This window comes from Hylaeus volcanicus, chromosome 7, assembly GCF_026283585.1.
Source record: "Hylaeus volcanicus isolate JK05 chromosome 7, UHH_iyHylVolc1.0_haploid, whole genome shotgun sequence".
Taxonomy (NCBI): domain Eukaryota; kingdom Metazoa; phylum Arthropoda; class Insecta; order Hymenoptera; family Colletidae; genus Hylaeus; species Hylaeus volcanicus.
In genome coordinates this window covers 5,274,338-5,297,395 of record NC_071982.1, presented here as the reverse complement: position 1 = coordinate 5,297,395, position 23,058 = coordinate 5,274,338, and the positions used below count along the sequence as shown (strand labels likewise).

Below are 23,058 nucleotides of genomic sequence, written 5' to 3'. Positions count from 1 at the left end.
AACATTGTTGTAGTTTTGAGGGGAGCAATTTGCAACATTGTTGAACTTGACGCTGCTCAAAATTCAACAAAGTTGCAACGCTCAGAAGTACAACAAAGTGGCAAGCCAGAAGTACTGTAAAGTGTGACCAAATCTGAAAAATCGACTCGACTTTGCAACATTGTTGAGTTTTGAGCGGAGCCGTTGCAACATTGTTAAACCTGGAAGGATCACAGAAATGAGGGGAAATTATATGGAAGTGTACCAGAAAGTAAAGGGAAATATACCAGGAAATGGAGGAATATTAAAGGTAAATGTGCAAGGTAATGGAGGGAAATTAAAGGGAAATATACTAGTAAATGGAGGAAAACTAAAGGGAAATATACCAGGAAATGGGGGGGGGGGGGCGTTAAAGGGAAATGTGGAAGGAAATGAAGGGACAACCTGTATTTACAGATATGTCGGGACGGTTGCCTGCACGTAGGAGCAAACGTGCCACCTCTTCGCATATCACGTTCTCCTGATACCAAAATGTAAAACCGCGCCAGAATTTCCATACGTACCGGAAATGTGCCCCTTGAATTAGGGAACCTTTACTTACATATATGTCGGGCCGGTTGCCTGCTCGTAGGCGCAATCGTGCCACCTCTTCGCATATCATGTCCTCCTGATATCAGGAGTAAAATTCGGGCCAGAATTTCGTACATACTAAAGATTCCTCGTGCCACCTCTTCGCATATCATGTTGTCCTGATATCAGGAGTAAAATTCGAGCCACAATTTCATACGTACCATGTATTCCTCATGCCGCCATCTCTTCGAATCTTTGGTACGTATGAAATTCTGGCCCAAATTTTACTCCTGGTGTCAGGAGAACATGATATGCGAAGAGGTGGCTCGAAGGTAATGTTGTACGTATCTATTTTTGGCCGCATTTTACATTTTGACATCAGAAGTTCGGCAAAGAGTGATAAAATCGAAAAGAACGCCGAGACTCAAAACTTCGAAAAACATTAACATTATTTTTAATCGTATCTAGGAAACTAAACAGTAAATTAGATCCATATGTCTCACAGATGTGTATTAAGATGTATATTTCGAGTTTCAAAGTTCTGAGACTATCTGAACTGATAGAATTTTGACCATCTGAATATAAATTGGTCTATCTAGTAGTAGAATAATATATAAAGTGGAAAGAAGCTCGCAGGAATCGATTGCTCGAGTATCGATAGTTCATTTATGAAAGAGTCAGCTTTTGAATGAATTTACGCCATAACTGACGTGCGTTTCGGCAATGACATTTTTCTTTGGCTAAATTAACAAGAATATGATTCACGAAATTGTTTCGAAAACAGTTTTCTGCTCATTCTGATAACGACTAGCCTCAAAATAATATTGTTCGTACTTCAGACAGGAAAAACGACTGTACATTCGAAGGTTAGCTTGGACGTTTTCGCATAAGCTTACCAAGTACAACGATTCCGAATGAAAATGAGTGGCGAACTACTACCAGAGTGGTTGAATAATTTTCTGGATGACGTAGAGAGCACCTTATGCCTGCCCATATTACTCCTTATGGTTTTCTGTACCATTCAATTCATAGTTAATCATACCATGGACATAGGATGTACCGTTTATCAAAATATAAAGCAGACATCGGATAACGAAGATGAAGAGGATACCGATAAGGAAAAGGGAGAAGATTTCATGAGCAAAATTAAAGGTTGAAACATCTGAACAAAAATATGTCGTGATAAATTTTGTTTCTTGGCGAACAAACCTAACTGTTTAACTTTCCTTTGAATTCTTTTTGTATCTACGAAAGAAACAGATATCCTAGAGCAGGGTTCAACGCGCTTGCACCTTCTAAGAACGGGGAGAGAGAGAGACCTTACCACAAATCGGGACAGTCCCACTACGACGTTTTTCTACAGTGTCGAACCCTGTTCTAGATTATATCAAACTCAGTGTAAGCTAGAAAATATTGGTCGGTCAAACGATATAAACAAGTTTCTATTTAATATAGGGTTTTTCTATAATCTGGGCTTTGGTAACTATAACACGACTCCAAATATCGAGGACGAGAGCACGGTTGCGCCACCGCTTAAGCCAAGTACTCAAGAAGAGGAGTGGGATTATTGTGAAGAGGATGACGATTAACGTTGAAAATGATTAGTCGATTAAACGACACATTAATTCTAAAGTGCTTATCACACAGAAATTAATAACCAATGCATCGAAAAATAGTGTAACGAAACTATTAGATACTTAATCCAATAGTCTTGCGGTACAAACTTCAAAAAAATAAAAGTAGAATAAATAAACAGTTTAGTTCTACGCCCTACAACAATTCATATAATGCATAGTTAGAAGATTTAAACACTTCTTACCTTAAATTTCGAATGTCCCAAAATTACAATTCACGTGAATGCTGTATAATTATATCGAGAATGAAACCTGACGATTGAAAAATAAAAATTAGAATGGGAGAGATGAATGAGAAGCGTTGTAAACGGACTATGTGTATTTTTTTTCTCACTCGTGACGGAAAAGGAAAGAGAACATATTGTTTTATTATAGTGGGTTTCACGTGTTCACGTAATACACAGCTTTCATCTGGTCGGAACGGAATTTATTGACCAATCGTGACTTTTCCGTATAGTGTTCAGTTTCATCACCCATTCTCCCACCTCTCGACTCTTCGTACCGCCTCTTGCCCCACCTCTCGACTCTTTGCTCCGCCTCTTGGCCCACCTCCCGACTCCTCGCTCCGAATTATTCCTTCAAGAGGTACAAAATGCAAACGAATTTTTGATCCGACTATAATCACGACAAAACGCGCATTTCAAGGTTGTAAACTATAAAGAATCAAGTTTCCAACGCGAGTTCCTTACAAGTTACGCTACGACTGACCGTAAGAAGTTCCACCCTGGCGTATCCACCTTCTCAATGTACGCCACGCCCATTACGCACTGGTCAGCCCTCGAAATCGAACCTCGCATACTTTTTCGGTCAATTGTACAATCAGGTCTCGAAAAAAAGATAACTGGAAGAGAAAGAGGCGTCGTAATCGTATATTTCGATAGTTCGTAGATGTTTGACGCGTGACGCGTCGTACAAAGTATGTTCGCCAGCGAAGTCGCTGTTTCGCGGGCAGCTGTGTAACCTAGCAACGATAATGGTAAGAAGAAGAATATCAGCAGCGATTAAGAGTATTAATTAGTGTTACAGTAACGGTTGTTATAATTTAAACGATAGAAATCTAGTGTTTTTTTTGTTTTCCATTCAGGCGGTCCTCCCGCCTCTCGTGAACCGGGAATTGCAGGGATCGCGTTCGAGACACTCTTGTCGTAATTAGCTCGAACATCTTCAAACCAGAAGATCTGTACACGAGCAGTTCTATCGACGAAGAAATGCTCCGAAGGCTCAGAGTTATACAACACATTCTCGGTTCCTCGAGACATTGGTAGACGTCGAACAGCGTTCCTAGTCTTCCAGCAAACGCATCTTGCATCGTCTGCAGGCTGTTCTTCTCGCCAACAGTGAGAGTATCTATTATCATACAATCGAGAATCGCTGTTTTCATTACACATCGCAGCGTTTCTCTCATGGGCCTGTACAGTACCGCCTTCCTTTTATAAATCTTCCATCTCGGATTTCGCCTGTCTAAGAACGTCTATATACTCGTCCTTCGTCAATCTTATCGACCAGCATCGTCATTGAGCAAACAGAGCGCAAAACGATTCGTTTCGATCATTCTCGTTGTGTCTAAGGGGCGTGGTCTCTGATCGGTTCGCGATAAGGCCACGCCCCGAGAGCTCGTCCCCGCCTACGTTCACATGGAGTCTGGCACTCGCGTTCAACCGTGATTGCAGCGTCACATGAAAACATTGTCGAGGGCGGAAACGTTCTTCCTGGTGGGCGTGGAGGTGGCACAGTTAACACCCTCGTCCTCGAAGGTGACCATCTTCTCGCGACTCCTGGTCGTAGTGGCGGTGCACTCCAATAGACGCGACTGGTTCAACGGGACTGGGTTCACGACGGAAGCGACCGGGGGCGTGATCGCGGAGGCGGGTCTTAGAACGGACGAGGGCGGCGGCGGGGGGACAGCAATGTCGGTGACTGCCGCTGCGGCCAGGTTGAACTCGCTGACGCTTCGCGGCACAAAGTACTCGAAATGCAACGAGCTCTCCTGCTGACGATGCGCGTGATGCTGCTGCTGATGATACTGAGTAGGCGACAGGCAGCTCCGCCTCAGCGACTGAGCGCGCTGAAACTGTTGCGTTGAGGCGGCGTTCCTAACGTCGGATGGCGTTTTCTTGCGTGGCAGAGAGTGATGGCCGGGCGATGGCTTTATGGCAGTGTTGGACGCGTGGGCCAGGAGCTTCCCGTCGCCGGGGCTCCTGGCCTGATGCTGTCAGGATGTTGGCACCATGGACATGGCGATTGCTTCGTCTTCCTGTTCGGACAGTCGCGAATCGCTGGTGCCTCCGCCGTCGTCGAGGTCGCCTTTGAGCCCAAGACCGGCACCTGCTGGAAAACAGAGCCGTGGTCACTCCCTTTCGCCGACACCGGGGCTTCGGTACGCGTGGCACGACAAATGATTTTAATTGAAGGGGTTTTATGCAGAGTGGTCAAGATGCTCGATCGAAATCCCCGACGCGATTGGATCAGTACCGCTCTCTTGGAAAGTGTAACACGTTTGCTCGTCAAACATTCGACACTATCGAGCCCGACACCTGCTCGTAGTTCAACCTTACGGTTACAGAATTATAATAGCATAGCAAAGAAAGACGTAGAAAGATATCTCTGGCAGTGGATACTCGAAGAACGCTTTAAGGTGTAAAAGTATCTTAACCCGGTGACGGTACGGTCGCCGGGCTCAAAGTGTCAAGGTCACGGTCTAAAGCGGAACTGGGAGATTCTTTCTCGCCCGGAACGATCTGGCGGTTCCCCGTCGAATGCCTGCATCAGGGATACCTGTACCACCGATAGGTCCGACCACCACCCCCGACGACATGCCGCAGGTTCTACCGAAGACCCTGACCACGCGTACCACCTCCTCCTGGACGAGGTTGAAGCACATGGCGATCAGGCCCATCCCGGCGAGTATGTAGAGCGAGCAGGCGCACAGGCTGAGCTCCTCCAGGGTGGCGGACGCCGCGTTTCTTCCGACCGGCATCAGGTCGCCGAACCCGATCGTTCCGAGGCTCGTGAAGCAGAAGTAACCGCCTTCTAGAAGGCTCCAGCCCTCCAGTCGATTGAACATTACGGCGCCGCCGCATATGTAAATCAGCATGATCACCAGGCATAGGCTTATCGGTATCCTGACGGTGTTCGTCTCCACCACGTAGCCGGGCGACGAGCTCGTCGACAGGGACAGGGAGCACGGATGAAAGTGGCGTTTACCGTTGCCAGACGACACGTCCTGGAACAATAAGCCAGGTCAGAAATAGGCTAGACGACCTGTTAAGAGAAGGGATTCTCGAACCCGGGACGTTTAATTAAATGCGGATTTGTAACTAATATGTCACCGTTGTTTTTAATAATACGAATGTAACACGTGGATGTTACATGACCCTAAAGAGTATCGTACCTGAAGGGCGGCAGTAGAGCTGGTGGTAGCGTGCAGGAGGCCTTCGCTTCCGCAATCCAGCAGAATCGCACTGCTGGTGCCCCGCGTCCCTAAATCGTCGCAGGAGCTCTCCCTGCTGGCCGAATAGTAATTACCGGATTTAGAGTCGACGTGGTTGTCGTATCTATACGTCTTGCTCATGATACCGCCGACTGGCGGTGGAGGGGGCGGCGGTTGTTGCTTCCTCGTGCAATTACGTGGCCTGCAAAGCCGCCCGTACAAACGACGGAAGCTCCTCGCGAGAACGTCGCCAACCGTGCTCAAATAGACCAGCATCAGGGGAATCCCGGCCAGAGCGTAAACTATGGTGATCAAACGACCCCAAACCGTGCGAGGCGCTACACTGCCGTACCCTGAAACGTCGATCGAGCGATTAATGTTAGGATCGTTTATGATGACAATGGATAGTATCAGGTACGTGGCTTTAGATTAGGTAGACATCCTTCTATCTGTACAGGATTTGATTTTTACAGGTAAGTAGGTTTTAGACTCAGTCCCTCGGTTGGCAGTTTGTAATTACAAGTGTTGCATCGAATGTGATAAATATACCAAGATAGCGAACATTACCTATTGTCGTGATCAGCGTCAGGGAGTACAACAAGCTACCGCTGAAGGTCCACCGTCGGTGCGGCCGCCTATCTATTGCGTGATCCCTGGATCGCGACGATTCGTATTGCGAGGAAGTCCGCCTAAGACCGCGAGCGAGGTTCTCCTGAAACTCGAACACCTCTCTGGCTGCGAGTCTCGTCCAATTTTCTTTGTACAGCACGTTCAGATCTTCGGTGATGCTCCAAAGCCTCTCCACGGTGCGCGCCCTGAGCTCCATGGCTACGGTGTCATCCTCGAGGCTCGGCACAACGTACGATCCTCCCTCGGCCTTCGGGCCGCTGGGAAGCAGCTCGCTCGTCGAATCCTGGAATAGGCAAATTTCTATCAGAGGGAATACAGGGATACCCGAACCGTATACTCTAGGTTAATTCGTGTCTCCTGGGGAGGGGGGTATAGGTCCATGGAAATGAGGGAAATCCTCGGAAGATCCTAAGAGAGTCTAAGCTGCTAGAAGTCCACTCACCGATTTGAGGCCACCCTCCAAGGCCATGAACGCGAACGCGCCAAGCAGCGCGTAGCCCAGCACGAGAACGCAGACCCCCAGACTGGCCAAAAGTCCGGGCGTCTTGGTGGACGTCGCGGTGCTGCAGCTGCAGCAACAGCAGAGCAGTTCCGCGCCCCTGACGGACGTGCTGATCCGCAAGGCCTCAGCGTTCGCATTTGCATTTCTTCCTGGACAGCATCTCGGCGCCCTCTGATAGTAGTCGCCCGTGCTCTGCATCGTTCCGTCGTCTTATCAAAACGCTGCTACCGGCAGCGTCGCCGTCGTCGCCGTCGCCGCAGCTGCAGCTGCAGGTGCAGCGACCGACGCCGCAGCTGCAGCCGCAACCGGTCGCCTCCTATCGTTCCACTATCCTCCCTCGAGCCTCGTCCATCTGGTGCGGTGGCAAGCCTGTCGCAGAGATTAGCGTCATCCGATTAGACGTCCCCTCGCCCCCTCTGCCGGGCTAATTGCTCCTTACTCGGCAATTAAGGCCTCGTGTGAGATCCCCAAGATCCTCGGGTAAACGGATCTTAGACGTTACCGTGTAAGCGTCCGTTGGGGATCACGTGGTTAAACGCGAGTGATAGATACTATCGTGAACTAACCAGGGAATTCGAAACTTCCACGGGATATCTTCATGACATAAGGAGTTTTCCGAGTTAAAGGGCCACGGAGAAACCGGGGAGTGTAGGGACAGGGTTGCCAACGTTGAGCCGAACTGACGTCACAAATCGTTGCATCCTTGTTTCTTATACGCGCCACTCTACACTAGGTTCACCCTCTACTAATCCTTATTGCGTCGCGCAAGGCTCAACGCAGTCAATTTCGCTCAACTTATGACAACCCCATAACCATCCAAGGACTGATATTCAGAGCCGAATATCTCTGAAAGTATCGCGATTAAGACAAGTGTACCTTGATACTTTTCCTCGTAAAATTTGCTACTTTATCGAATTCCGTTGTTTAGAAAAATATATAGACGACCTTCGAATATCCTACAGCATTTCCGGTTCCGAACCGATGATTTTCGTTTAAACGGTCCTTGTTTTCATTTAGATTTCAGAACTAATTCGAAATTACGTCATCCGAATTCCTCTACATATTCGCATATTTCGATTCTAGCGAAACGAGACGCGAAAATTACGGGTACGTTGTTACGCAAGCCATCCGCACGCAACTTGTTTCCGGAAATTCTGTGCGTCAGATGTCTGGCCCTGAATGCCGCTGTTAGTTGTCGCGGCGAAGAGAGAATCGCGCCGACGATGATTTGTTTAAGCCAGAATTTTCGATGCATGCACGAGTAGTTTGAAACAGATTCCGTCAGGATGAACGTGCCCTCGATTAGGGATCTCCTACAGAACATCCTTTGATCTCGGTACATTAAATCTCGAAGATCGATAGTCATCCCTTTTCAACTGAATTCTTTCCTCGAGACTGCACACGACGGGTCTCCAGCTCAGACTCCCGGCATCATAGTGTCGGACCAATCAATGTTCAATTTTGACGACAATGGTTTTCGACTTTTCCGTAGGATCATCGTTTCTATGATGTCTCGAAGCTGGATTCCTCAAAGCGTATTGGAACAACAGAGGAGCATTCTCCTCGTTATACCTGCAGTTCTCTCCTATCTCTCGTTCGAGGTGTACTTTATTTCCTTTTCTCTGGTGCGCGTCGCCTCCTACGGAAAAATCCTAACGACGTCGTTCCGTCAAACAAGAATTCCTCGAGGAAGGAAGGCAACTGCTCGATGCATTCTATAAGATGAAGGGGCTCGTGCCCCTTGTTATCCGCAGTCGTGCTCTCTGAGATATAGAATGCCTTCGCGGTATAAAGCACGACAAACTACGAAGTAAACTGCTGCTAGATCAGCAAACGTCCCGAGGTCACATCGCAAACATGTCGACGCAAGTGGATGACATGGTGGCGTATCCTCGTTCTGGTCGTTGGTGCCTATGCATATTTATTCACGGATACTCGTAACTATATATACATGAGAAGGCATAATCCCGAGATGACCAATGCTCTAGGATTCATGTCCTGAGATGACCACGTCCTGAAATAGTCATGTCCTCGGATGTCAACGTCCTATGTCGACAGTCCTATGACAACAGTCTCCATGGTGTGTGCTGACGAGTCTGGTGACGTCACACAGAGCTAGGAAGGAAGCTACATCGCTGTATCTTTGTTTCTTGTGCCGAGTCTGCTAGCGAAGACTCAACAGAGAGTTTGAAACAGATTCCGTCAGGATGAACGTGCCCTCGATTAGGGATCCCCTACGGAACATCCCTTGACCTCGGTACATTAAATCTCGAAGATCGATAGTCATCCCTTTTCAATTGAATTCTTTCCGCGAGGTTGCGTTGAGCCAAGCGCGGCGTCACGAATTGCTGTATCCTTGTTCCTTATACGCACCACTTTGCTACCCCCCTGTCCAGCGTACCTCAATACGTCGCGTAAGGCCCAACGCGGGCCGATTTCCCTCGACTCGTGGCAACCCTGCTCGGGGCCTGCAATGGCGGCCTCGTGCAATGGCGGCGTCGACTCCCAACTGCCTGACAGTTCCCCGCGGTTGGCCCGTCTGGTCAAAAGGCGAAAGAGATAGCTACACGCAGATACGCGAGCATTGAAACGAGCGTGGACACAGCGAGGCGGAGGAGCGGGCAGTTCGCGGCGTATGTAGTCCACCGTGCGCGATAGCGTGCGTGTTGGCTGAGTCGCGCGGTTACATACGTCTGTTACAAAGCACGTGTACCAGGAGGGGCTCTTGCACCGTGTAGGAGGCGGATACGCGGCTGGAGGTCGATTGTGAGGCTATTTCTGCCGCGTAACACGTCCGTGTACGCGCGATGGGACGCGATCGCTTTATCAGTCACCGACTCCGGCCGCGCTTCCCATCCAACTTTTGCTGGCTGGTTAAAAGCGCGAAAGCGGGACATTTATTTCGGGAAATCGAGCCGTCCGATTATTAACTCCCCCGTAATGGGACGCTCGCTGGCAGGAAATTGAAAAATACAGGCTACAGGACCGGGATGCGATTCTTTTCAGCGTCCATTGAGGAAATGGGAGTTCGCAGCCGGGGTGATTTATACGAAGTGACCGATTGGGTTATTTCCGAAGAGCTATTTCCTGCGAAGATACGAAAAGAATATTTAGACGGATGTACTATAGCACGTCCTGTGGCTGGCGAAGGATGACTACATGGGAAACTCGATATTTTTGGTAGGAATTTTAAAAAGAAAAGGCCAGGACCCAACGCAGACCTCACGTCGTTAATTCTTGAGACATTCGACTTTTAAAGTTGTCGATTAGCAGGCCCAGAACAAAAGGCACCTATCATTTTCTCTCCTCTCTTGCTCTCCCTTACGGAGAACCGACACCACAACGTCCATGAGAATCCCACAAGCCTAATCTGATTAAGACGTCTGACCCAAACATGACCCATACTCCTTCCGTAGACAAATTGTCTATTTCCCTTTGAAATGCACAGTGGTTTACGTCAGTGCGTATATTAGATAGAGCTCCGTGGATCGTTCATTAACCGAAGGGTGTGGAAGGGATGGAAACGAGCGCGTGTAAATAGCTGTCACCCTCTGTGTACATGCCTCGCGTTAAAGGAAACTAGGTTGTCGAGCCTTGCTTCACGTCTTCTTCTTTAACACGGAACCTTTGTTACCCGCGCAACGCTTAACTAAACCTTCTATTATCCGAACAGTGTCGTCCTAGGAATAATAAAAATAATGAACGTTCCAAACCGACCGAAAGAAAACTTTGAGGTTAGGAAATGTTTGTACTTTGGTTTGCGACGAATCGAGCCGGAAAAATGGTATCCACGGGTCGCTGACACATCGTGTAAAACGTGGGAGACGAATATTTCGTGGTGGAAACGCAGATAAAAATTACGTTTGCAAATAGGAAAGGAGACACCGTGACGGGGTTGCGCAGGTTGCGACGGTGTATGTGGAGCGTACAAGGGGAAGATAGAAGGTTTCGCAGCCGCCCCAGTTGAAGCATTGTACCGTGGTTACCAGAGATAAGGCATGAAATTAAATTCGACGGAATGTGGGTCGTCGTGGTATCCCTCCTTCCGCGAGCGTCCTACGGCGACGTCGACGTCGACGTCACGGATGCACGCTGGGACGTTCTCGAGCGTTATGCACCTACTCGGATGAATTCGCGATTCAACGTATTCCTCGTATCGAGGCGAATTGTGCCGCGTTCTGCGCTCCAAGTAAAGAGAGGAACACGGAAAAAAGCTTACTGATCAATCCGTAGGAATGTTAGAACGTGCCATTTCATTGGAGATAGGCTTCTTCGCCGGAGATTTAATTTGGCAGCTAGTAGCAGAAAGTAGCTATGTTCGTTTCAAGCGGACGTATTCCTTGTTACATCTTTGTGGGAGTATTGTCAATGCTCGCAGCCAGGGTTCAGTCGCCGAACGTTCTTGTAAAACGTCGAGCAATTTGATCGAGTTCGCGAGGGATCCCGAGTCCCTCGCGAATAGGCCAGCCTAATTGGAATTTATGTGATGCGCACACCTCGACGGAGGTGTAACGCGCGTAACTAATTAACACGGGGAAGATAATCCGAGTGAATCGCGTCTAAACAATGGCTCCCGCGTGGCTGGAGCGATCGAACGATAATGGGGATAGGGGAACGTCAGAACTCGAGGAGCAACGCGCGACTTATCCCCCGCCCGGATGATCGATCCCGTACGCTTCGACGAATGTTCGAATGTTTCAGCCGCGTTTTATGAAACAGACCCCTTCGGTCTACATTTATTCGCCCATGAACGGTATGGAAAGGAATGCTAGCGTCATCGACGTTGGCGAATTTTTAAATAAGAGTGCATCGAGTAGAGTCGATAAGGTAGACCGTTCTCTCGATAATGTAGAACATTCAAGATCACTCTACCGGCAAGCCTCGGTAACACAGAACGTTTGGTCGATAACGTAGATCGATCTACTGGTACAGTAGATCGCTCCCGATAAATCCGTCACGGCAGTGCGTGAACTCGGGAAAGTTCGCGCAAAGTTGCCATTGCGTTTAGCCCTGTCGAAGTGGCGTGTTTAGGGGGCGGGTGGAACGGGGGCGGGGGGCATGAAGAAATTTCATTTATCGGGGCAGCTTTGTGCGTCCGGGAATTCGAATCAACCGCTTCTATTCGCGTTACACAAACATTTCATCCGGGATTACATTGCTCCGATATGTGCGCCGTGTTTCCTTCCGACGTTTCGACTTTCCCGTGCATGGAAAATCGACGTGCATGCTGGAAGAGAGGAGGCGGGGGCGGGGAGGTGGAACGCGAGACAGAGACGGATCGGTGTAACAAAGGCGGAAAGAGGAGCACGCGCGCGCGAGCGGGCGGAGATAACGAGCGACAGGATACGAAAAAGAAAGAGTGGCCTGCTGGGCGTGAGAAAGTAGCTACAAAATGAGCCGTAGATGTGGCGATAAGGCGACACGGAGCCCCTGTACGGGGCGGGGAACAAAAGGAGAAAAAATTTAAGTGGCGCGGAACGATAGAAGCGACATCCACGGTGACAAATGGACGCCGCTTTGGGAGAAAATAAGGGGCCAAGGGGCTGTTTATTGGCCACTGTGCGCCAATGTAACCTGCTTCTTACGGGTCACTCGGTAACGTAGGGACCCTGGTCTGGGGTCGGATACACGTGCTATCGCGGGCAAATTGTGATAAATTAATAATATCGGATTACTTGATACCTGGTAAACCATTCATGTGTAATGTAATATATGTATGAAACGTAGGATAATGAAATAGGTATGCTGGTGAATGGTTCAGGTTAGCCTGATTGCTACATGATTCGATATTATTAATTCCTTGATCCCGACCTGATAAACTGTTACTGTAACTGTTACGTCATTAACTGACAAGCGTTTAAGCGTTTGTAATCAGAAGAGCAACTGGTTGAGAATGTTTGAGACAGCAGGTATTATATATTCGATGTGAAGCAAACTGTCGATAACGTAGAATGCTTAAACCATAAGGCAGGTCGCTCTATTGGTATTACAGACCACTCTATCGATAATACTCGAAAACGTAGACCATTTAGTCGATAAGACAGATCTTTCTATCGCTATTACAAATCGCTCTAGAAGGGTAAAATAAATCCGAAGAAACGCCCATTCTCTTTCAGACTAATAAACTAGCTACAATGTAGGATAGCCTAAGGTTCTCAGCAGGATACTTTAATACACCCGAGGGAACGATTGTCCCGTAATTTGGAAGACCTAAGGGTTCGCGCAACCCGTTTCAACGCACCTGGGGCGACGATTGTTGACCTCAAAGGTTCGAAAGGGATATCGGAGATGAGAATAAAGTGGACGGCGGGAGACGTGGGGCGAAGAGAAAAAGGGGGAGGGGTGGTTTGGTCGCAGTATAATCGGCAACGCTGGTAATACCGCGTAACGAGTTAGCACAACGAAGCCAGGGGTCTTCGCGGCCCTGGCAGCTTGCAATCGATAGCCGGAGCAGCTAGAGGCGTGGGAGTCTGCAGCCTCGGTGGCACGGGCGAGAGGGAGAGGGACACAAAGAGACGTTGGACCGAATTTCCGGAGCAAGACGAACTCGCGAAGAACTGGAAGGAGGTGGCTCGAGTGGAGGAACCGCGAAGAAAGCGAGACGCTAACTAAAGGCGGACACCAGGCGTGGGTAGGCTCGTCGAATCCGTTTAGATTCGATTCCCTGTTGCCCGGAGTTTCGCCAAATTACCAGTCTACGTTCAGGCTCTAGTGCGTCGTCTGATAGACCGGATGGCACCGTCTATAACGAGGCTTATCATTGTGGGTTCGTTTGCAGAACTTTCTTTGGGAGACGGGGCATCCATCCTCGACAATGTTACCTTTGCCGAGTGCGCGGGGTCCTCGAGTCAGGGTACATTCTATCGTCTATCCGATGCCATAGCTAAACAGTTAGCTGAATTTAATTGGGGCGTCAGGCACTACATCCCTCGGAACTACGTAGCCTAGGCGGAGGATTAATCCGATCCAGCTTTGTTGGAATTAAGTCGAAGAGAGCTTGAATGTACGCAACCCCTGCCACGTAGCCTACTAGCGGAATCCATGTAGCGTCCTGTAGCCAATGCCAAAACACTTGCCATATCCGAACTTGAACCTGTAGCAACGGCTGCACAGACGCTTACAGCGGAGACGACTAAGTCTATAGGGTGTCTGAGGTTCCGCCAAATTAGCAGTGGTCGTCGGGGTCGGAGCACGTCGCCTAGTAGAGGGGGACACCATCGGTCTCGAGACGATCCTTTCGAGCGTATAATGGGCGAATCGGCGAAACGAGACGAAGAGCTGGAAAGTCGCGGAAGCCTTTAAGGAAATAGGTCGAGAACCAATAAGTCGTTTAAAGGACTCTTTACGGTCCCGCTTGCCGGTCGAGAGATTTATGGAGCCGCCTTTTAATTAAACCTGACCGTGTCCCCGCTCCCTGGGCTGAATGACGCTTTCGATAACGTAGATTCGCGTGCTGCTTGCTTGATTCAATCCCCATGACTTAGCACCGTGCACGTCGAAAATTCGTTTATCCTTTTGTCTGATAGATGCTTGAGTTGCTCTATCTTCGACTAGACTGTTCACCTGGTAGGCCTCGAGCACCATGAGGTTTAAGTCTGACTAGGTGTACACTAGTTCTTCTGTGGTGTTAGGATAGAAAAGGGATGGATCAAAACTGGAACCCCATAGCTGAGTGACCATTCCTGAGGCCTGTGAGGGATGGATCCTTGCAACCCCTATGGTAGCCCCATGGTATCGTAAGGCCCTGTCGTCTTTGAGGTCAAGCTGTTCTTCCACCTCCCCACTTAGGCTTCCTTTTACTTCTCGCCTCATAGCTAATGGTCTCCAACACATCTTCAGCTTCCTACACACCTGTTGTCCTCATGCTACCTCTGTTACTTTTATGGTGGTGATGGCCCTCTAGTGGTGAGCACAAGAGGTGCCACCACACTTTAATAGCACAACTCGAATCCTTAGGCTACCTATCGTCTACCAACATCTACCAACATGTACCAACAACCCCTACTGATCCAACGATCGGTTCAGCATATTCGAGCCTACCCAAACCCCAGTATCTTCGAGTCGTTCCAAGATGATGCGATTATTTGGTGCAGTCGCGCCAGCTTCGAGCTACCCCGGCAATCGTCGGGGTTCCACAGCGGAAAGAGTTCAAGTGTCTCGAATTAAATGCGTCTGCTCACACGAGATAACGAGCCCGTAACTATCTGCTTGTCGCGTCAACTGAATCCCCGCAGACAAATAACAGTAACTTCTCTACCTTGTATATAGCCCCAAGGCACGTAATCTGGCCTCGTTGCGCGTTACTTAGCGTCAATTAGAAAGCTGCGCGGACGTCGCAGGTGAGAGGTTCAGCCGTTCCAATTTTTCATTCTATTTAGCGAGGGCAAGGCTGTCTTTAACTCTGATTCAGGCCTATATAAGCGGTTGAACAATGGGGTGCGAGTTGCAGAAAGTTCTCGACTGGAGAAAACAGTGTGTGGTCCAGTTCACCACCTTCTGAGCTGCATCACAAGGTACGAAGTGTGCTGGGGTATGACCTCGGGTGAGGAATTGTACCATTATAACCTCCAAATGATTGTTCCGGTCTTTCATACTGGTGCATGCGACAGCTCGAGCTATTACAGCTTAATTTTAATTTTCTTCTTACAACAAATTTTGTAATCGCATTAACTAAGCCGCTGATCAACCGCTTTTTAAATATTGAAGATGACTATATTTTTAAGTAACTTAAATAAAAGAAATCTATCTCTACAGTAGTGTTTCCCCTTGTATCACCCACGGGTTCGAAGTTTTCTGGGAAAATTCTGCCTTCTGCGCCGGTGGCAAACGCCGGAGGACACCCTGCGAGGGAAAAAGGGGAACCCCGCGAGACGGGCGAAATTTCATTGGGTGCCTCGCTTCCGAGTGACATTTCTCTCCTAACTCTGGTTTACCGAGGAGTTCCTTCTCGATTTTACTCTCTGGTCTGCGAAACGCGACGAAAATCCGACACGGTTCCGCGGGATTCGAGGAACGATTTCGGTTCTTCCCCTCCGGCGCGGCCGCGCCGATAAATCTCGTTTCCGTCGCGCTTGGGATAAAAGCGCCGAGTCGTCGAACCGCAATCCCGTCCCCCGACTCCCGTGCACTTTCCCTTCGGCGGGGCGTTTTATAAACTCACGTTTCATTTGCGCCTTTGTTTCCGAGGGAGATTGATGATTGTAATTACCGGGGGATCGCGGAAGACGTGATAGTATTACCAGATCCTCGCGCGTGGAACGTCAGATTTTCCTCTACCAAGGCAGTAGCATTCGAGGAATTTATTCCGGGCAAACGGCACGGTCGATTCATTCGAGATTTTTATGGACGGTTTAGCATGTTTTCGAGATTCGAGAAATATTTTTTTTGGGTCGAGAAAGTAAATGATGTCGGTGATATGCTTAATTAAGAAAAAAAATGGCGGTGGTTGTGTAACGAGGAGGGTACCTCCGCTTCAGATCGAGTCAGGTCGAATAACCGAAGCTTTTTGTAACCACCAGATGACTCTTTACAGCGTGGATCGAGATAATTCAAAAATATTCTAAATTGACAAGATGGCGTCGTTAATTCCGACCTTGGTAGCCCCTATAATTTCTCTTCCTAGCAGAATTTCGCAGTAAACGTTACAATAGTTTCTTTCAACTATCATAATAGAGAAAGTTCTTCCTCTTACGTCGCCCAGGTGGAGCCACCGTCGCGGCGGACCCTCGTAAATGGACTGAAGCCTGCCGCTCATACTAGCCATGCGAAGCGAGGGTCCACGCGTCGCGTCTGAAAAGGAATCTACGATGCGCACCGTGTGTCGCAAAGTAGGTTATGCAAAAAGCGAAATGTGTGTCGAACGGTGGAGTGTAGGGATTGTACGGGGAGAGGGGGCTGCAGGGTTATCGGCAGAGGCCAGGCCTCGTCTAAAGTTTCCGGCTTTATGGCCAGCTAAAATCGAGAGGGAACATTCAATTAGGTCTTATCGGTTCTCGAGCCGAGTTTTTATCGCGTTTGATCGCCCTTTATTCGTGTATACGCTCGACCCTGGCCTGGCCCGCGGCTTTTCTACTCTTATCTCGCCGCTCGTGCCTCATTTGCGAACGAGAACCTCTTCCATCGCAGCTCCGAGGATAAAAAGGCTGCTTCTGGTTTCTCCTTAACCCCTCCTGCAAACCCGTCGGCCCTTCTTCCCTTATCGCCTCGCCTTACCTCCTTCCCACCCCCGCTACAACTATAAATACCGCCACCGTTTACAAACCTTGCAACTCCAACGATTTATTCGCTTCCCTCCCGCGCCTGACGACATTACCCGATCACCATCGCGAACTTTCACCGTTGTTACTTCGCGAGACAATTAACCGAGCAATTAATCGCCAACTTCGTCGCTCTTCGCGAAGCTTAAACGCTTTAGGACTGTTCTTGTAATACTTGTAGTCAGTTTACTATCTGTCGATCGTCCGTCGACGTTCATCGAATAGGTCGGCTACTCTGTTGCCCAGGACTGAGCCTTAAAGCGGTGCGTACAGCTAGCGCCACTTGGGAAGCTCCGCGCCGCCGCGCCACCTAGCGAATCAAACGGACAACTCAGGTGGGCCAGCGAAGATTTAGGCGGACTGAAGTTCAGTTTGATCTTCCCCGGTCTGCTTCGATTGTATTCCTATGTGGTGCATGATTTAGCTTAGAGGTTACGTCAGGAATTCGTCTTCTTATAGAAGTTAGCGTGGAAGATGATTTCTATCGCGTTATCTGATGCCTTATTCGCTTTGAGAAGATTGTCAGTCCTCAGATGGATTAGTGTGCTGTATTTCCAGCATACTTTCTGATACCTTTCCTATCTCAGGTTCAGTCGATCCAATCAACCAAGGTAAACATTAAACTAGCGGCCTAGGCGATTAATATCCAGGAAGACATTTAACGTAAAACTTTCCCAAAGTCTTTATCTTCCAAGTGTCCTGTGTTTTTGTTCTAAACGGAGTTATAACGGAGTTCCTCGTATCGCGCTGTACATAGTCGATTCTAACGAGCAAAGGAAATCCAAGGAAAATTTCTCGATATCCGAACGTAAATTAAGGGGATTAAACGGGTAGGAAGTTTCGGTAGCAGACAGATGCGCGCTACGTTGGGATTTCCGGCGACTCCAAGCGATATAAAGCAGTCCTTAACTTCTTCTTAACGTCCCTGTCGGTCCACCCTATAAGGTGCCCGGCGTAACTTCCATCGCAACGACGCTTTTCACGGCGAGCGCATTCGAACGGAATGAATGGTGGAAACTCGATAACGCCGCGAGAAAATATTTTCACACTGCACGGTTTTCTTGGCCCTCTCGAACGTAACTTTCCTCATTTCCTTCGCCGTTGAACGAATCGAACCCGTCGACTCGGTGAAAACGCGGGGAAAGTAATGCCTCGCCATCGCCTAATTGCCCCCTGCTTCGGAAAGTAAACTCTGCCTGAAATATTCCTAGTTCCCGAACGTCACGACACGTTTGTGGCGGGGGACGAACTAAATTAACAGCGAAAGAAATCGAGGGAAAGAACAATGGAAAATTTCCAAAACTGTCGGTTATATAGTCAGAGGTAACTAGTGATAGTTTCTGGTTTTAATTTAGATAGTCTGGCGCGATATAGGAGAGCTTAGATCCGCGCACAAAGGGTTAATTAACTTGCAGGTTGAACGCCGCAGACTGCGGCAGCGCGATGAGAAAAACAGCGCGCGTGAGTGCAAGGGAGGAAACACCGTGGGAAGGGTGTTATTTGAAATGCCCGGGGCGATAAGTTTCCAGAAGGAGTATTTCACAAGCCCCGAGTACATAAACGCCGCTAATAAAGGCCTCAAAGGACCAAGGAACGGGAAGGATACCCGCGTAAGTCTACCCTTAATCCCTCTTCTTCCGGCTGGACGAAAAAGAAAGAGAGGAAGGAGAACGTGGAGCAGGGGAGCCCATTTGCTGAAGACCCTCAGGATTACGAGCTCTCGAAAGTAACCGGTCTGCACTCTGTTTAGTTGGTAAAAAAAATTGAACACTCCTTGCCCGAAAAAAGCAACATAACAATGTGTCTTGATAGTCGAAACTACTGACCAAACAGTTTAAAAATAAATTATGTTGCGATATTTCTTGCAAACGCAGTGTATCCAAGAAAGAGTCGATATCTCGGTTACTATCGATTCTAGCGTAAGTTTGTATGCAATAAAAAAGTTGATGAATTTAATTTGCAGTAAGTTCTGTTATGTACACTTTTCTCGTAGAAGCTACGATAAGCGAGATATCGTTCATTGTATACGGGATACCCCAAACAACTCTAGCGAAAGGAGGTTACACGATAGGCTGATGGGCTACCGAGTCAAGTGGTTAGTTCGAGTGGACAGCCGTGGGTAAGGTTTGAGAAATACCGACCAACAGGACTTAATGTTGTCCTTTCCACGCTGGGTGAAGGAGTGGAACGAACGAAACTCGATAGATCATTCAACGTAATGGAGTGGCGTGGATAAACACGTCGAACGATACAAGTTCAACAAACTGCTTCTCCAGTTGAACAATTTTCACTTCACGCTTCTAATACGAGCGAAGCTGCTTACCTTCTACTTCGGTGCGCTCAATTGAGAAATCTCGAAGGATTCGACGGTCTTAGTAAATTCAAAGGACATCTTCAAAGGAGGCGTTCCGATACGGGTTTAGATTAGAACGTGTTGAGACCTAACCTAAAAAATATCTTTTCCCATTCATTTTAATTTATTCATTGATCGAGAAGTAGGAATGCAGAACGAAAACTCAATTGAAAACCTAATTATCTATAAAAGTTATGTTCATTTGAATAAAGGAAAGATGACGAATAAACGAACAGCACCATTTTTGCCTTTTTCAGGCGCGAAATTCAAAAGGGGCCAGTACGAAACTATAGACATCGTACGATGAACATTTACAATTTTTTCTACATTAGGAACCCTACGTCGTCTCTAATACCAATAGAAACAATAGTGGAGGAGGATGAATAAAATAAAGAGCTCGCGTATCGTCCTCACGGAACGTGCACGGAACCAATTACGCTAAAAGATCTATGACACGGTGCTCGTGGAGTCACAAGTTACTCGAGGAGGCAGAAAAAGTCCCGAATGGAAGGAGCATGGCGAGATAGACGCTGAAGAAAGAGAGAGAATGCAAAAAGGAAAAGAAAAGGGTCGATGGAGGAACCGTGGAAGCTTCCGTGGGCAGGAATGACAACTATAGCCTGCCACGTCATTATGAATTATCTATGTGGGTGCGACGCCTGCGCTTTTCCACCGAGTAAAAGCGAATTTCGCTGACGAATCGACAGCCGCGACTGTTGCGGATCGAACAACGACCGGCAGGAGCATTACTCGCGTGAACGAGCAGTTTATTTTCGGTTTACCCTCTGCTTTCTGCCACGGTTAGGGTCTCCTCGCAATCACGCTTTGCGAGCTACATCAATGTTCGTAGTTAATCGTTTCCCGAGGTATAGGTTTCAGTTCATCCCTCGTGTTCTAAGCGAATACACTGGCGTAGCCTCGATGTTCGAAAGCTTCAATTCAGCCTCTCAAAAGTATATCTACTACAAAGAATGTTTCTTGATTTAGTCTCGACGTTCAAAGTATGCATTCTTACTCTTCAAGATTCAAAGCATGTCCTCCAAGTAGTCCTCGTGTCGCAAGGTACAGATTCCAACTCATCCTCATTTTTAACCGACTTCGAAAAGAAGGAGGTTACTCAATTCGACATGTATATATATATATATATTTTTTTTTCCAAAGCTCAGCTACCAACCGATCCCCATTTCCCTAAGTACTCCACCAACCATTCCTGTATCTCTAAAGCATATCCTCAGCTACTATTGGTCTACCTATCCACGTATCCTCAGCTTTCAGACCAAACTCAACCGGTCCACGCAACGTCCACGAGAATACAATTCGAACTGGGCAACGTTAAGCTCTTTAAGCTTCGCCGAGTAATTTCGCAGTTGTCTCGAGCCAGCCGCGTTAACAGCTTCCGATAAATGTCCCGTCTTTGTTAGCACTTCCGGCTCGCTCACCCGGCAACTCGTCAGCGAAACCAGCTTTTGCCGCGAACACGACGAAACTACCCTCCTCGAGTGACTTCCCACCCCCTCTCCCCTACCAGGAGGACTAGTTACTCCAGTTCCGAGGCTTGGTTTTGTTAATCTTTTTCTTTTGGGGCCATGCAGGTGATGGCCCAGTGAAGCAAACCCTGTAGGGAGAGCGAGACTGAGGATTAAACATCTGACTACCCCAGGTTTACCAATGGAGGTCCTTGGGATTGATTCCAGGGATAGAGTTGCTTTATGATAGTTTTTTCTTTGTCAGGAGGAATGTAGGCTTTTGGGGTAGCGTTTGGTGAAAAGAGAGATGTTGGATGAGCTAGAGAGTAAAATTGCACAAACAGCACGATTCAATCAGGAACCCGTCTACTTGAAGACTGGCTAAGGGTAGCACTATTTGGGAACAATTCTTTTTATCGTCACAAGGTTTAAACGACTTGGACCGTAGCTTCGTAGCGCCTACTTCGGTTTTGTCAATGCTACCCGTCGCGATTCATCGACTTCAGGTGTACAATCGCTTCGCGGCTACCTCGTTTCTTACGGTAGGAGTTGGAACAAGACGCGGGGCAGTCCGGAACTGCGGCAACGCGATAAAAATCGCGTGCGTGTCCCTAAACGTGTGCACGAGGTGTCTCGGTGGTGGTGACGCATCGATTCGGAAACGTTCGAAAAACTTTCTTCCAAACTCCCACCCTCCTGGGTAACTTGGCACTTACCTTACCAGCGATCGCTCTCCCGTCCGTATCGTAGCAGCCTTCAACTTCCCACAGACGTTTCGCGAGGCATGTCAGTCCGGGGCAAACTTTTCCTGATCGAATCCGACTGGATGTGGATCCCCCGTCTTCTTCCAGTCGACGAAGCCCGCGGGGAGCCACGAACTCGCGATCCCCTCGAATCAACGCCGGCTTCTATCCGATCCAAACCGCGGACGAGGACGTCGCGCACGAGGAACACTTTCCGATCTCGCGAAATACCAGTCCACGGTACAGGGTGTTCCTGGACAGTGGGACGACAGCGGTCAACGGTCACCCTTCCGATTCCGCCCTTTGTTGGCTACTTTGCGTCGAGGATGCTGGACAGCGGGGTCGTTTACATTGATCCGCGTCACTCGCTACTCATCACAGACGCGACCTCCGCGACGGGGCAACGCGAACCGCGGTCGACGAGGCGATTGCCCGAAGGTCTGGACGCGGCGGTGTCGAACCTGGTGTCGCTGCTTCGGACGAGCGATCGTGGATCGGTGGAACACGGTCCGTCAGAGCCATGGGCAGAGGCTGTTCCGAGTTCCTGGTCCGTCAGAGGCCTTTAGTGGCTTGCCACGTTGACTCGCGCTGGGTCGCGACGCAGCATCTTCGAGATCACGACGCGTGCTTGCCAGAAGTGCACGACGAACGTGCGGACGCGTTCGAGTGGCGCGGATCTGGACGCCTGGTCCGGTCAGGGTTAGGTCGCGGAGGTATCGACGCGAGAGTCGAGCAGAGACGAGCTTGGACGAGAAACGGCGTCCGTCGAGTGCCGTGGGAACTGTCTGCCGTCCATGAAGAGCGTCGCCGGCACGGACGCACCCCGTAAGGTGCGCAGGGCGCAGGATCAGTCGTCGAGGGACACGACGCGCGTGCGCGGCCTCGTGCGGTCCGATCGCCGCATGAAGGAACGCCGCAGCCCCGTTCCGACAACCTCTCCTGCTATTTCCAGAACTCCCCCACCCTCTCCCAGCGCGCTCTCATCGCCGAACGCGCTCTTCTGTCTCCTTCGTCTTTCGCCACGGAGCGCGGGACGACGAAGGCCGAGGCCACGCGACCCAACGGACCTCTGCGCGATCTTTCGCGTCGACCTTCTTTTTACGTGGCCATCCCCGCTACGTGTCACGTACAGGGGTCAAAAAGTTACCGTAATAACAAACAGGGACAGGTCGCCGAGCAGGGGCAGAAATTTTATTTTTCAGGAGGGTCCTCGGGAACAGACACTCGAGCGGACTCGCGAGGACATCGGCCAACTGTTACGCGTTGATTTTTGTGGAACTTGGCACATGGTGGCACGTAGCGGTGGAAAGGAACGGACAAGTGTTCCTTTTTAACGCTGATGCTTGTGTACGAGGGGTGGAAACTAGTTTTTCAAGTTGCAGGGACGATATCTCGCTTATCGTTGGCTTTAAAAGAAAAATGTATACTACAAGTATGACTGAATGTTGAATTTAGAATCTTTTTTGGTACCTACAAATTTTTTGTACGATGGCTA

At 48.9% G+C, this 23,058-nt stretch overlaps 3 protein-coding genes across 7 annotated transcripts in view; 1 reads left to right on the top strand and 2 right to left on the bottom strand.

Annotated features, from left to right (window-relative positions):
- Window positions 1-1,109: 1,109 nt before the first annotated feature.
- On the top strand, window positions 1,110-2,345 carry LOC128879397 (uncharacterized). The gene is made up of 2 exons (XM_054128491.1): window positions 1,110-1,701; window positions 2,005-2,345. Exons 1-2 carry the CDS (start codon window positions 1,464-1,466, stop codon window positions 2,136-2,138), a joined length of 372 nt encoding a protein of 123 aa, XP_053984466.1. The 5' UTR covers window positions 1,110-1,463; the 3' UTR covers window positions 2,139-2,345.
- Window positions 2,346-2,554: 209 nt separating this feature from the next.
- On the bottom strand, window positions 2,555-4,395 carry LOC128879905 (uncharacterized; the record flags this gene model as incomplete). Its single annotated transcript, XM_054129464.1, has 1 exon — window positions 2,555-4,395. A coding segment is annotated over one exon (540 nt), but the record flags the coding sequence as incomplete, so codon positions are not given.
- The window catches only part of LOC128879395 (TWiK family of potassium channels protein 18), a 32,040-nt gene continuing 13,237 nt past the window's right edge, over window positions 4,256-23,058 (bottom strand). Inside the window, exons 1-6 of one of the 5 annotated variants that reach the window (XM_054128487.1) lie at window positions 21,537-22,905; window positions 6,686-7,114; window positions 6,181-6,526; window positions 5,575-5,966; window positions 4,959-5,406; window positions 4,256-4,508 (exon numbers count right to left, since the gene is read on the bottom strand). In XM_054128487.1, the coding sequence (XP_053984462.1) occupies window positions 4,396-4,508; window positions 4,959-5,406; window positions 5,575-5,966; window positions 6,181-6,526; window positions 6,686-6,943 (1,557 nt within the window). In that variant the 5' untranslated portion in view covers window positions 6,944-7,114; window positions 21,537-22,905 and the 3' untranslated portion in view covers window positions 4,256-4,395. Of the gene's footprint in view, window positions 4,512-4,958; window positions 5,407-5,574; window positions 5,967-6,180; window positions 6,527-6,685; window positions 7,115-21,536; window positions 22,970-23,058 lie in introns of those variants that run through there. The other 4 variants (XM_054128485.1, XM_054128486.1, XR_008457624.1 and 1 more) reach the window with 4 other exon arrangements.

Bases quoted from the DNA above. Each gene is read 5' to 3' on its own strand.
- LOC128879397 (XM_054128491.1), top strand. From the start codon at position 1,464: ATGAAAATGAGTGGCGAACTACTACCAGAGTGGTTGAATAATTTTCTG. The intron at 1,702-2,004 runs GTTGAAACATCT...TATTTAATATAG, and splicing joins TTTCATGAGCAAAATTAAAG to GGTTTTTCTATAATCTGGGC.